Source organism: Triturus cristatus, chromosome 1_2 (genome assembly GCF_964204655.1).
Source record: "Triturus cristatus chromosome 1_2, aTriCri1.1, whole genome shotgun sequence".
NCBI lineage: Eukaryota > Metazoa > Chordata > Amphibia > Caudata > Salamandridae > Triturus > Triturus cristatus.
This window is the reverse complement of record NC_140580.1, coordinates 851887184-851902969: the sequence shown is the minus strand read 5'-3', so window position 1 is coordinate 851902969 and position 15786 is coordinate 851887184. Positions and strand designations below refer to the sequence as shown.

The 15786-nt window shown below is 44.1% G+C and overlaps 1 protein-coding gene across 3 annotated transcripts in view; it reads right to left on the bottom strand.

Annotated features, from left to right (window-relative positions):
• PAX7 (paired box 7) overlaps nt 1-15786 on the bottom strand; it is a 246288-nt gene that overhangs the window by 86567 nt on the left and 143935 nt on the right. For all 3 annotated transcript variants that reach the window (XM_085609035.1, XM_085609037.1, XM_085609036.1), the window contains exon 5: nt 1134-1333. In XM_085609035.1, the coding sequence (XP_085465161.1) occupies nt 1134-1333 (200 nt within the window). The remainder of the gene's footprint in view (nt 1-1133; nt 1334-15786) is intronic.

The window sequence follows — 15786 nt, the reverse complement described above, 5'->3', positions numbered from 1 at the left end:
CACTGTCAGGCAAGAGGCCCCGTGTGCCGCTCCCGCCAGGAATATTAATCCTGTGCATGTCAAAGCCAACCCTGAAACAAAAACACCCCCACACATACAGCCGGCCTCTTCCCGCCACAACATGGGCCTTACCCTCAACTCCACACTGCACTCACTTCCTCAGCCTTCCTCTTCCGATACCCCAAACCTCTGGTCACACCCAAACAAATCACCATATCTAGACAGCCATGGGTCTATGAACAATAATTATCCCATCTTCAATGAAAAAGGGGTGTCGCCCCCACGGCCAGGCGAACGGGGGAGGAGGGGTGCACTTTCCACTCATTACAGAAAGAACTTCACCCACCGTCTGCCTGGTGAATGGGAGTGCGCCGCCCCCTCCCTTGCGAAGGACGCGGGGGCTCCGCTTCTGGGGGTGGAGGGCATTATCTGCTCCCCAATGAAGGGGGTGCACTGTAGACTCTCTAGTGCTTAGAGGATGCACGCGCCATTCACTAGTGAACGCGGCGCGGCGCGCCCTCTGCTTTCCGGTGATTTGAGTACACCCCTTGCGTCCCAGTAAATGTGAGTGCACCCCGAGTTTACTAACAGATGATAGTGAACCGTTCACTCTCACTAGAATGGGGATGCACACTCCGCCACCATCAGCGGAAAGGGAGTGTTCTCTGCTCCCTGGTGAACGATATGCACCCTCCGTGGTGCACATTCGGCTCCCTGGTGAAAGAAGGGTAACCATGCCGCTGAAGGGTTGAGTGAATGATAGCGTATGTTCTGCTTCCTGGTGAATGGGGAGAACTACAGTAGGGACACGGCGCTCCACATGGGGCCTCTGGTACACGACACAATACCCATCACGAGACATTTATTACTGGACAGAATGAGTCCTCAGTACTAGAAACAACGCAAGAGGTCAGGCCACCAGTCAATATATCTAACAAGACTTCCGGTACGTTACAGTTAGACCCGACAGAGGAGGCCTCATCAGGATAATGCATATGAGGTTCAATGTGCAGGACACAACAGAGGGTGTGTGGGCCTGGTGCAGCTCTGAGTGGGCGTGGCCTGGGCCCAGATGAGGGCTGGCACGACTAGCTCTCGGAGGCCTTGAGTGGGCCCCGCCTCAGACTCCGTACCTGCACTCGCGCCTCCGTGAGCTTGGTCCGCTGGGCCAGCTCCTCCCGGGTGTAGATGTCCGGATAGTGGGTCCTCTCGAAGGCCTTCTCCAGCTCCTCCAGCTGCTCGGCCGTGAAGGTGGTCCGGCTGCGCCGCTGCTTGCGCTTCAAGGGTAGGTCTGGCTCGGACTCCACGTCGGACCCCTCGTCCAGCCTGTTACCTGGAAACGGAAGTAGAGATCCGGGTCAGTTTGAGGAAGATTATTCATGACATTTTCACAACACAAGGTGTATTACTGCTAAATCTGAGCTGGCCAAGCACTGCAGTGGTACTGCTAGGTAGTAGGCAACGTCATCACCGATTGGGAGATAAGGGGGGGGGGGAGCAAGCCGACACAAGACCACTTTGTGTGTGTGAAAAAGGCAGATTTATTGAAACAGGTGCATATCACAATTTCAACCCTTGGCAACTGCCTTCCAAAACTAAAAACCTCACTATACAAGAATTTCCTGACCCCTTGTTCCTCCCCCCACCCCTGCTATCCCCACATCAGATCCCCCACCCCACGAAATACAACATAACATTCCATAACCATAATCTTACCCAATCCTACACAATGTAGCATTTCCAAATCCTCAACCTATCTAGGTCAGCGCTCCCAGCCACCAGGTCACCAAACCTAAAATGGTGGCTGGGGAGGCGCGAAAATGAAATAAATACCCCTTGGGCTACATATCCACATATTGGGCTACAATTGGGCTAGTCCCAATGTAGCACAAAAAACATACAAAATGGCCGCTAGTCGGCCAGCCCCCCCCCTTCCCAATCTGCCCGGGGGGCAGACCTCGCCGTGCTCAGCTGCCCCCCGAGCCCCCATACTGACAGGTCACAAGTACTGACGCCTGCACCACTGCAGGGGTGTGGAGTTTAATAAAATATCTACTTGTCCATGGGGCAGGTTGCTTCCTAAATCTACTTGTCCTGTAACAAAATCCACATGCCCTTTTGGTGTCATGTAGTGCAGCGACAAATTATGGCTGCTATCTCATTATATAAGAGCTCTGATATAGCCTCTCTGATTAGGCCAGGGCTCATACCATAGTAGTGTTTGAATACTTGCAATCCCCTTATGTTGCCACGTTTCCGCAGATCTACATACTGGGGCTGAAGGTAGTGGTACGCAATATTTCCAGGGTTAGAATGCCCTTTTGAGTCTGTGCAAACCTACTAACTTGGATGTTTTAAGGGTTTTTAACAACCCTTCTCTAATCTTTTCCCATACCGAAAAATGTTGAAAATGTACTCCTGACAATGGCAGATGTAAACCTTCTTCCAGAGTGGAGTAAAAAGTGGTTGGTGGGAAAGTGAACTTGCAAACACTCAGATTTTCGCATGATCAAATCTACATATGCAAATTTGCTCATGATAAAATGCTGTTCACAAATATTTTCCAGGGATACTATTTCTTGCCCTACTTCTGTAAATTCTTGGGAATTCACGAAAGCCATATAGCTGCACCATGGGTGCACTTTTGAGACTCTCTTTAATAATTGGGCCCCTAATTTGGTCTGGCGTGGACCATAATCTTCGGCGTTTATTAAGATTGTGTCTCTCTCTGTCTCTCTGTATCGTCTGGCTTCACTGTGAGTGACAGTGTTCTGCTCTTTCACAAGGAGCATATCGGCACACAAAGTAGTTTTGCCCAGTGCCAGTAACTACTGCGGCAGTGTGTGCTTTTTGAGACCAAAAACAATTTTTGCTTTTACCAATGTTTGTTATTATAGTGAGGTCCCAGCAGCTACCACACCAGTAATGTTTTACAAAAACCATGCCAAAACAATTCACACATTGACACATCTAAAAAGCTGACCACCAATTCCAGACCTACTGGCTTTGCCAATGCTTGTTTATTTTTGTTTCCCAAAATCTTATTGAAACTGGTTACACCGATTTTGCATTATGAATATCTTTTGGGAAATACTAGCATGCATCAACACATGTTACTAAATGATGCTGGAAAGAAATGGTTCCTGACATTTTACAGTAGTTTAGCAATCTGGTTTTATTCTGCACTCATTTTTTTAATGAACATTTTATTTGGAAACAAAAGAATCATCTATCTTGCTTTCAAGCTTCTGCAAATATTTGCATCAAATCAGAGAGCATTCTGGGAGCATTATACATAGCCTCACATTACTAAACTTTAAACATGTATGTACACATTTTTATACTGGAACCACCGTCAGTAGTGCAGTCAGAGCTTACAACATTTACTTAGAGTGCTGACCCTAATAATAAAGGCTTTCAATTAATGAACCATAAATACAAGTTTGAAAAGCATTAACATATGGACAAAAATATTACCTTATCTGTAGACAGTGCCCTTCCGTGATCCATAATGTGGTACTGCAAATTGGCAGCCAAAGGGTTTGTGCTGCAGGGGGTTGGGCCTACTTGTCCCAAGGACAAAATACACATGAAAACTTGTTGCCCTTGACCCCAAACAATATGTCCTGGGCGTCGGGACAAGCACTGCTACTGGTGGTACAGTGGGGAACAGAGTACTGTGCCCTAGTAGTACCGTCACTAGTAGTACTGTCAAGCATCATGAACTGGCTGTGGAGGCAAATGCCGACTTGGAGTAGTGGTACCCAGGTCCTAACAAGCACTGTCACCACTGTACTGATAAGTAATAAGTACTGTGGTACCATCAGACACAGAGTACTTACAGCGGTAGTCCCATCATAAACCAAGAACTAACAATGCTGGTACTGTCATGCACTGGCAGCAGTCATCTTAGACACTTGTCCTGTACCATGTAATTTCTACGACGGTACTGTCAGGCACCGTACAATGGTTATTACTGTCCTACACCGAGTAAAGGCAAAGCCAGTACTTTCAAGCAAATGGTGCAAATATTGCATCTGCCAAATTCATCCCAATTTTTCGAGGGTGAGGCCAGGTATAGATTCCCGTGACTTTCCTGTTTCCCTCTTTCCAGGCATCTTCTCGGGTTCTGGGGCAGATGGGGTGTATTTGGTGCTATCAGTGTTGGTATTGTCTTTTTCACCCCACTGTCCCAGGGCCCTGGTAGTGTTGCTATCAAGCGATACCCAAGACTCTTGTTAGGTTCTAGATGATGGGCAAACAGTCAAGGTTGATTCCAGAAGATGGTTGGGGGCGCCCAGGGCAAACTGAAGAGGAGATGCTACAGAATATAGGTTATCAGCAAGAATCCACATAACTTCCATAGGTGTAACAGAGCTTAGATCTAGGGTAGCGTGCCGAAAGTAGATCCAGGCAGGCCAGATATTTAGCCTATGCATATAATATAGATATACATATAATGAGTTTAAATGGAACACATTACAGAGTCAGTCAACGTCTGAATATCTGAACTGGATCCCGCTTTCAGGGACCTACGTTGAGCACCCTCTGATCTAGAGCTTTCTTCTAAAAAGGAGTGTCTGTTCGAAGTTGCCTTGCACATTACAAAGCAGACCAGTGCTACATATGTTAAGAGTGATGTGAACTATGCTTCATGTATCTTTCTCAGAAGGTGTAGAGCAAACATCTTGGATTTTTAGTTGGGAAGTCTCAATTGATACATCAAAATTAGTACAGATCAGTTTTAGCCTCAGGCATCGTCATACACTATCAACTAGTAGGAGATGACACCAGCATTGGAGACCATTTTAGGGACCACTTCCTCCTAGTCACCTTTTGCCCTATCCCGGGACCCTGTCCAAATAATGCCACTTGAGCGGCTCATACATTTGTTGTCTGTGTTTTTTTTATCAGCATTTTCTGCAAGAGCATCTAGAGGAAGGGCAAGCTGCGTTTGGTCACAGATAACAATATTCTTGGTGTGGCTGTTCAAAACAAAAAACAGTGATTGAGATAGTGTAATTAATCTGCCCCTAAATTGCCATTGTGGGGTTCTCGCGACATCATAAATATGACGCTGACGTGTTACCTATAATTCTTTTTTAATTTTACATGTTTGTTTGGGGGAAGTTAGTTTCAAAACATTGTTAATTTTATTGAAAACAGTATGGGAAATACTGGAAAATACTGTTTTGTTGTCTTTAGAAAAAGAAGAGAAAATATTTAATTTTACAGTTAAGAATGTAGAATTTTAAATAAAACAGCCTGTTTTTATTAAAAACACGTTTCGTCCGCAGAAGGGAGAGACTGTTGAAGCTGTTTTCACAGTGTGCAGCTAACAATGGGTACTGATTGAATTTAAAATGTCCAGGTTTTCTTTAACTTTGATTAATACACCACTGATTAAAACAATAACAGTTGCGTATCTATGCATAATGGTTTGTTGCTGTCATTATAACGCTGAATCACATATTCCATAGGTACCTTTGAAATATGTTCCATATTTTAGGAGTGTCTTTGAAAAGTTTATATCATTGGATTTTGTACAATAAAAGCATCCAAACCTGTAATATATGTAATTCGTGTATGAGGCAGTGGTGCAAGCACACCACCAACCTTACCTCACCCTTACATAGAACCACGCTAGTCATTTTGCCAGCTTATGTCAACTGAACCTTAGCACACCTGCCCAAGTAAAGCCTGCTAAGAATAAAAACAAGCCACCACTTGCCCTCCCTCGCAAGAGAGGCTATTTACTCACAGTATTCCACAACCTATTGCATTCAAGTTGTTGATAAATCAACAAATGCACAGTAGATTGCCATGGACTAAAGTCTACGAGTTCTCCGGGCCCGTTGGCAGGTGGTGCATCACGCCGGTGAGGCCTCCCGGCAAAAGTATGCCCATACAACGTTGAAAGATGAGACGCACACTCAGGAAGTAAACCAAATACGTTTATTTAAACGTATTTGGTTTACTTCCTGAGTGTGAGTCTCATCTTTCAACGTTGTGTAGGTATATATATATCTATCTATATATATATATGTATATATATAAACACCAAACTTCCTCCCAGGTAGGAAAGAGTGCGGCACAGCTCCGGGGTTCAAAACAAGCAGCTTTATATATATATGTGTGCGTGTGTGCCCAGCTATACTAGTCTACAGCTACACATTTCATACAGGCCCCTAAGACTGTGAAAACTGAGTTGTAATAAAGGATTCATGTGGGATAATAACCTATATTAACCAATGTTGCACATTTTCAAACAAATCTGACAGATATCTTCTGTCGTAAAAATTATAATTTAACCTATCTGTTTCTAAACTCTGCTCTAACTAGGAGTTTACCAAAAGAAGGATTTGAATTTTGCCTTTATACATTAACGGCGGGAATCATTATCCCCACTACTTGACTGATTATCCAAGGTTAAAACTCAAGATTCACGCCACAAGGAGAACTTTGCAAACAATGGTCACTCTCCAGATGCCCATGTAGGCAGTATCATTTGTATAAATCACAATGTTCACTAACAATGAACGTGTAATCTATCATAGTAGATAAATCAAATACCTTGGAGTAACACCCACACATACGCAGTAGAGATATATCATTTAAGGATATAAAAGATGAGGGTTCTAGAGGATCATATCCTCAATCTATCTTGAGTCAACTCTACTCAGGAAATTCATACAAAATAAAGGTATTGGCAATAAGTAATTACTGATGGACTACTAGGTTATGTTCCATTCTACCATTAAGAAAACACTGAACTAAAGCTAGGGGGACATGACGAGGAGAAGAAACCATGCATACCGTCAAAAAACAAACTGCTTAAGTGGAATGACTGCTGTATCAGCAGCCTAAGGAACCACATACAGAAGGCCTCACTAAGTCCATCGCTTTTGTCACTGTTGATATTAACCCTTTCTGTCCGACCTCACAACATGCAGGCATCTCGTTCATTAGCTTCCTCTGCAGCAACAAACCAAACATGCACCCATGTATATAGGGGAGTAGGGCTACCAAGTGCAAAGCTGGCCTCAACGAGCAACAGATGTTCTCCAGGGCCTATAATGGAGGACAGTAAGGCTGGAGTGATTTGCCTAGATGCTTAGTTTCTGTGACTCTCCAGTGGCAGCTGTTGTTGAGCTGTCAAGGCTTGCAGTAGGAAGTGACGTGAAGTTTAGTACCACATACAGTGAAACTCAAAGTAACCTCAAGCAATAAAGGTCAATGCCTTTCCATAAGGCATTACACTGAAAGGCTATAGGTCTATTATAATGCAGGGTAATAAAACTGTTAATATTATGATCTCTGATTTAAACCATATGTTACAGCAGCTGGAGTACCCGAGATTTGATGTCAAATAGCAAAGAAGCTGTCGGAGGCCTTCATATTAAATGGGGGAATATTCCACTACGACCTCAGAATTCAATGTGATGCATTACCCAGCTTTTTATTCCAATTCCAAAGTGCAGCTTTTGCAAAGCATGCGGATCAGGATACTGACATATATTTTATTTAGTTAATAGTTTTTGCCATAGTGCTTCAAAGACAGATTGCTATGTATAGCAAGCAGGAATCATACAAGATAGCAGAACACCTCAGCAAGTGAAACTATAAAAATTGTTTGCTAATCCGGTTCAAGCAAATAACAAGCAGCGGGAAATACTCTGAATGGATTGACAAACATGCCCATCACTTCGTCGGAGCTGCCTATGAGCAGTGCTTAAAATTAGAATAGCAGGTACTCCTTGTCCCCGAGTACCCGGTTGCTGCTGAAAAGTGCTGGTACTCACCCATTAAAAGCATTGGACTAGTGCTGAGAAGTGGCAGTACTATCCCTTCCACATTTAAGAAGTACACGTACAGAGTACCTGATAGTACCTGCCCATTTAAAGCACTGCATATCAGGATGGAAACAATGGCTCCAGGGGAGTGCTATGGAAATTGAAAGAAGAGGGTAAATGAGCAAAGGACACACTATTGTGAGAAGACAGAAATACTGGGGCTTTGTGAAGAGATGTTTTTGGAGATAAGGCTTGAAAGTTTGTAAGAAAGGAGCAAGTCTGATGTGAACAGGTAGTGTGTCGCAAATCCTAAGTGCATTTCCTAAGAAGGAATTTTAATGGTAAATACTTTCTGACAGAGCCAGGTTTTCGTTAGAGAAATCAGTGCCATTCCTAATGTTGCAACGTCAGGAAGCATAGTAAAAATAAATGTAGAACAACACGAAACAAAGACGCCTTGTAGTGTAGCACAGCGTGCAATAAGGATCCTATAATCAGTTTTCAAGTGGAGTATGGTATGTACTGCCGGCACCTGATTGGTAGGGATAGGGTCACCGGGCAACCAAAGTGGCCTGGTTCCTTCTGGTTGTGGTGGGGTTTGTCTGGAGCTGCAGAGAAACAGTGGTGTGCTTGCTACTTTATGAAGCAGTGGAACGTTTTCCCTACAGGGGGCGTCTAGACTACAGATAATGGAGCCTGGGGCCCAAAACAACAGGGTAAGTGCCAGGCACACACATGGACTAATAAAAGGTGATTCTGACAGCTCTCTAGGGGTATCCTTATAAAAATGCCTTAAACTGCCTATTGCTTGCAAATTTGATTTAATAGAGGTGCATCTCGGCCTGGTCATGTAGATGCAAGTGAACAATATCAAACAGTATATTTTATTTTAACCATAGATTTTTAGTCAACAGCTTGTCCCATGTTGAAATTGGCTTTAAACATACTCTTTATAATAAAAACTCGTCAGAAACCCATGCATTTTGCACTAAACTTCCTATTTTGTGATGCGATTCCCACATCCATCCAACCAGTCCAGTTTACACCCAACAGTTCAAATCAAAGTACTAGTGAGCCAATGCTGCTTCACCTGCAGATCTCAAGAGGCTCTGAAGCCCAGTTTTCCTGAGATAATCAGTGTCTTTGTGAGATCTGCCCAGATGAGTATACCGTTAGTAGTATACTGTACATGCTTCTGGTCCAGACTTCTGGAGTACGATACACAGATAGGCGTCTTTTCTAGAAGCCCACCTCAAACTAGTTGACCTGGTAGACCTTACTGAGCACACAGTTGTCACTCCAAGGCGTCTGAACAAACGCAGCATGCAAAGGTCCCAACAGTGTGCTTGTTTTGTAGATTGTAATAATGTGTTATGTGAGGCTCCGTGATTGGCAGTGTGAAGTGGGTTTCAATTGTAACACAGCCAAGACCAGGAGTGTATCCTTTCTGCGGTTACTCAGGAAGGGCCAAGACCAAACTATATGAGCCAGTTATAGGTATCAGACCCATCCATAGAGGCAAACAATACATAAAAGGACAAGCCAGAGAATGCACCACAAAGTAAACCCATTATAGGTGACTCAGGCGATCTCAGGTCCATAGGTCCATAACTATCAGAGTCACGATGTACCTGAGGGTGTCACGATAGAGGAGGATGATGAGGATGTATTCCCCCCTTACGTCTCTCCTCTATTTTAACTCTCCACAGGACCCGTATTTACAGGATCAAGACGGCGCCTTTAAAAACAGGGACCTCCTGGATTCCAGAATGCCTCACGTGACTTGGTCACGGGAACCAATCACAGAGTGGAATAACGCCGAAGCTGCAGCTTCTCCAGTGATGAAGGTGGCAACGACTGGAGCTCATAGAAGGATTCCGTACCCGACGTCAAGAGAGGCCCAGAAACTAACGGAAGAACAGAGAGCATCGTCGCGTCCCAGACAGAGACCAGACCAGTAGAGGCTAATACCCCGAGGATTGAGACAAGGAGGGAGCCGGACCCAACCCGGCACTACGGATTGTCCCGCCGTGCTCCAGGAGGAGCGGGGCTGTCTGAGGGACACCCAGAGATGCAAACCATCAGGAAGGAACAAGCCAGACAGTCCCTATCAGAAGAAAACTGGAAAAAACTAGACTTATACCTTGAAAGCTAATAACGCCATGTTAAATAAGCCAAGTGTATCTACTGTTGTTTCTCAAAGTGCCACACATAGGTAAGCATTTTATAAGTGATTTAGGTTACTCTGGCAAGGATCCTAGAAAACGTAACTTGAGATGAGGACCCTAAGACAGTTGATAGGCAACCCACACACAGCCAGCACCCCTTTAAAGCACTTAGACAAGGGCTGGGCGCTGTCAATAGACGCTTGTGGAAGGCCAAGTTGTCATGACTGCAATAGGTGCCTGACTTGGGATCAGATGTAAAAAACTTTTTGGGAGGTCAAAACGCTATTTGAGACTGAAAAAAAGCATTTTAGATGTACAAACGCCAAATTGCAATTCAGTAACTTTTGCGAATCGGTATTTGGAAATGGCGTCATTAGGGTGTCTCTTCTAAATAATGGATCGCAGTGGTATGTATTAATGTTTTGCAACCAAATTCCAGTCGCAAAACATTAATATTTTACTAGCACCTCAAAGGAGGTCGTAACCTATTTGCAAATGGGAAGGGGTCACCAAGGGACCACTTAACCTTTGAGAATGCAAACAAAAATATTTTCTAAGAGCAGATAATGGTCCCACAGACCACTGGCAACTCTAAAAAACATAAAACATAACTTTTTTTAAAACCCTTTCCGTTTTCCTTTAAGGAAGAAATTGCTTTATTTAAAAGCAATCACAGGCATGGCAACCTACCTCATTAATATTCATGAGGTAGGTCGATTTGCGACCCCACTAGGAATCGCTTTTTAAAATATATTCTTTAGTACATTAGGAATTGCCATTTCCTAATTGCGATTTGGTCAGAATTGCAATTCGGAAATCACAATTTCTAACTTTTGTTCATCGGGCCCAAGGACCCTGTCATAGGTGCCCTTTGCTATGGTGTTATAGATCACTTTGGCAAGGGCGGTCCTGGTATAGGGGACCTGGACAAGGCGGTGGCACTATTATGAGCCCCGTGGAAGACTTGCTACGACTTGGATCCTATCATGGGTGTAACAGGTTACTTTGCCAAGGACCCCACTATAGGTGACTTGGACAAGGCCATAGGGCTATGAGGAGTGCTATGATGGTTGCACAGGCAGGCTGCGAAGCTCCCTCTTTGGTTGGAGGGCCAGTGGGAGACGTCAGGAAAAGAAGAGATTAATTCAAGCTTCTTAAGCTCAATAGAGCATGTGCAAATGTGTAAATTAAAGACTGTAAACACTTGGCAGGAGGAGACTTCATGGATAATGATGGGAAAGGAGGGCAAGCTAGTAATGAAAGAGTAAGAGCACTGTGTGCACCCCCGCTTCTAGAGCACTGAAAGGGGGAAGAGAGGGGCTTGCTCGCTTATTGCTCCCGAGAGCCTGGTTGCCCCGGAGGTAAACGATCAATGAGATTCAGCTGGCTCTTTGGCAGTGAGGCCTTCAGGGCCCAGTGCCAGGCCTGTGTTCTGTGGCACTGCTCAGAGGCCGACAGGCCCACCAGGGAACATGTAACTAGCCCGCCTTGCCGCTACTTCTCAGAGGCAGATAGTTTGCACCTGACGGACTCTGCCACTGCGCCTTTGTCCTTTCAGACAACGTAGCCTTTCGGGCAATATCCCAGTTTAAGTTTGGACATATCAACCTATGGAGCTGCTCACCTGAAACTTTAGTCTGTCTGACTAGTCTGGGACCCATCAGCCCCAGGATTTCACAGAGGACCTAGTGCCGAAGAGCTGCTCTATAGCGCCCCTTGTTGTCTGGGGAGTTTGTCATATTGGTCATATCTGTCCCACTCTCAAACTGTCCTTTAAACAAACCGCTAACCGAGACCTAAGCGGCCTCTCTGGTTTGCTGACTGTATGGAACAGAGATCTGCTTTTTTGTGGTTGGACTTCACAGAAACGAAGGCTGCATTTAAGACCAGCGAGGTGTCCACTCCCTTCTGACACCTGTTTTTATTGCATTTGACAAGTTTGAATCCTGTCATGGGTGGCTCAACACACAATCCTTTCAAATTCATTAAACTGAGCAACACACAATTAGGTCTTTTCAACACCTGCTGTTTACAGCGCATAGGAACGGCAAAAGTAATATAAAAGGCTTTGTGGCAAAAACTTCAATTGGAGATGGATTTTATAGGAACCAAATCTGTCATTTGAAGCTCAATTTTATAGAAAGGAAGGTTTGGAGGATGCCTCTGGGGCCTTGTTTCTTATCTAGAGTTGAACTATGCACAGGTCAGCTGCCTGACCTTTCAATAGTGCTGGTGTGTTACCCAAAATGTAAATCTATGGGCTGGTCTGTTATCTGACATTGGCCCTAAGGGATGGCCTCTTATCCAGAGTTTCTCTCTATGGACTGGCCCATCTTCAATTCACGTAAATTGGTTCATTTTCGACAGATCAACTGTACGGACTGGTCTGATATCTAAATCTTGACACTCCCTCACCTGTATAAAGTGGTCTATTAGCTACAGTTGTGTTCTTCTTTAACGGGTTACTTATCTGGAGCTGGAATCTACGGGGTTGGCATGCTGGCACTGGCAGGTGGACTGCCTCAGTTGATGCTTTATTCTGAGCTGAACTATGGGGCCTGGCCTGTAATCTAGAGTTTGGTTGAATGGGCTGGTCTGTTTCCTGCACCTATACTCAACAGACGTGTCCGTTATCTAAAGCCAAACACCGCAGATTGTCTAGGCTAGTGCGTGACATGGAGGAGCACTCTTGGCTGAACTCTGGAGAGTACTCTGTAAGCTGAAGATGGGTTGCGTAGACTGCTCATTATCTGGAGTCAGACTTTAAAGGCAGATATCATCAGAGCTCTTCAGGAAATCAAACAGAAAGAGGTGCATTTAGGGCAGAATAAGTGATGCTATAGCTGACAAGGTTCCGATAGCCGCTGTTCCACCCTCTTTAAAGTCCCAACCACGGGCTAAGTTTATCATAGAAAGACTGCTGGTGCCAGGGGACTCTCCTATGTTAAGGTGTAAGTTACAATATTAACTCATGAACTACTGATCTACAAATAGCCATGACCATGAGATAGACTCCAGAAATACTGTAAAGGTATATATGTGTGGATTTGTGTGTTTTTTACCTCAGTTGTGGTGATATTTCCCGAGGCAATATTATGGTCATGATAAACCTGTTAGTCGAAAATCTGACTGTGATATTGTGGTACAACACCATGTGAGCATGAATGAAAGAAGCCCCCCTTTTATTTCAAAATTAGGCCCACTTGGTGGAGTTAAATTTTGTTACGACTAATGACACAGAAAAGAAAAGACACAGAAGTAGTTCTTGAATTTCAGCCAGTAGGGATCTTTTAAGGTGCCCTGAGGTAAATGGGGGTTTAAATGATACAGGAGCACACAACTTGGGCAGCTCATTGGTGGCCATGCACCAGCTGAACAGAATTTCAAAAATCTTGACTGAAAGTGGGTGTTAACTCCCCCACCCAAATAACACCCAAAAGCAACAAAAAAGCAATTGAATTACAGAGTAGACAGAAGGGCCTGGGATTACGACACCTGCTGTTCCATTCTGTGGGAGCTCAGCTATTTATGAGACACCACAGCGCATAGATAAGAAATGCAGGCTTTTTTTTGCAGATTGTATTTTCGGGAGAAAAAGAAGGCAATGCGAGGCTCCGAAAATCTGATGGGTTGCAAAATCCGCAGACCTAGCTGAATGGAAATGTTGGCCCCGTTGGTGCAGCCTCCCGCCACTGCCCCCACGGTATTTCCACACAAATAAAAGCAAATGGCCGCCGTGTTTTCGCCACCTTGTCACGACCCCCTAACCCTCGCCTGCTCCACAAGTTTCATTACGATTTAACATAGTTTAAAATTCGTGGTGCGAAAGCGCAGGGGAAAAAAATGAATCGTATAATAGTTGATATGCGTTTTAATCAAGTAATGCGGCCAAAGCCGAGCGGCGCTGAGAGCTGGTGAGATGCCCCTGAATACCAAGCAGCCGCCGTGCAGGCCTTGGAAAATGAAAAAGTCATTTAGAGCCCAGCGGGATGCCGCCGTCTTCAGCCTGGGAGCATTATTCGGGCATCGAGGGGCTTCGAAGGCGAGGGGGGCCGGCGCATCTTCTCTGTGGGCACCAAGCTGGTCAGCTGTAACGCTGGCGCGGATCAAGGCGATGTACCTGCCGCCATTTACAAGGTGGTGTGAATCTGATGGCTGACACCTACCATTGATTTATAAAGAAAAATGGACCAAAGCTGAAATGGGGAGGGGGGATTAATGGATAGTTCAATGTTTCTGGGATTAGGGCATGCTACTAGAATATCGTAATCAAAATATCACCTGACAGAAATATTGTGTCCTAAATATTGTCCACAAAAATATCGCCACATTGGAGTTTATAGTGGAACATCTTCAACGATTGGGACATTATTTTAGTAAATTATATTTAGGACAAGATATTCTTGGCAGAAGATATTTTTTCTGACACAACCAGCTCTGAGGGGCAGCTGTAGTTGCCACACAGACAGAATTTTACTGACATGACCAGTATTTTTATGTCAAGGCTGGTGAACAGTATTGGAAAAATGAGCAAATGTGGGTATTTTTCCCCTTTTAAAACAACACTACAGTAAATACACAAATAATAGTCACCTCAAAGAATTTTAGGGCTGCCTAAACCATTCCAAAATGATTTTTACGGCGAGCAAAGGCAGCACTGCCATGCCGAAAATGGATACAGGGTATTTTAGACAAAATTCTATTCAAGAACCAGCGCCTCACATTTCCGTATCTCAAAATATGAACAAATGACAGGTGTTTCTCTGAGAAAGATGGACACCCCAGATGAGACAAGAAATGCCTGATTCCCCCAGCCCTAAGGGACCCTTGACACTGGCGTGTCATCTGCAACCACCTTAGGCTCAGTCTCACATCTCTTTAGAGGAACTAGCCGGTGCAGTAATGTCCACATTTTGTAGTATATGTCTATCTGCCTTCTGATTTTAGTTGTCTTTTTCCGGCCTCAGAATCTATATATTTACTAATCCCTAAAAACCAGAGCACCTTGCCTCCAAAACAATACCAGTGTGGCCTCAATCTTTACTCTTTCTTTTCCATTATGTTAATACAACTCTTTATAATTCATTTCTATATGTTAACTACATTGATTCTTGCTAGGGTGGCATTTCTATACATTCATGAACTCCCTTTTTTGTTATGCTACATACACCCTACACCTATCCCAATCCAGAATTGTGACCTTTGATTATAGGAATACTCTGAAAAACGCTTTCTCTAGCATGGCCTACTCACATAGTAGCATATGTAGCAGTGAATATTTAAATTATTGGAGAAGCAAGTGCAACTAGGTTTACAGGCATCTATCTTCATAAAGAGAAGGTATACAGCATAAAGAGAGTCACAACATATTGAAGAAACTATAATGGTGTATTTAGGCAGCAGAAGATACAAAATGATGTATGGTACCCAAGAACATCAGAAAATAAGGAGAAGGAAGAGGAGAATCTGCTACAAGAACTAAAGTCTGATACGGTATGCTGCAGCTGTACTTTCATACGTTTTCGTTTTTCCTAGGAACATTTCCACATATTGTGCTTGACCTTCTGATGCTTTAAGTGCTTTCCAGCAGAGCTCAGAGTTGTGGCTGGTTTGAGGATATTCAAATTTGCCCAAGATCTAATCTCAAGAAAATGATCTTCCTTGTACTCTAGAAGGAAGACTGACTGGTTGGTGGCAACCTATTGTCTATCGTAAATTAAGGGTATAAAGCCTTTTTCAATGCCCGTGACAGTGAGTACCATCCATTCGACACCTGTAAAATCATGTACGACTCCAAAACAGATTCTTGCTCTCCATTTTCAGTG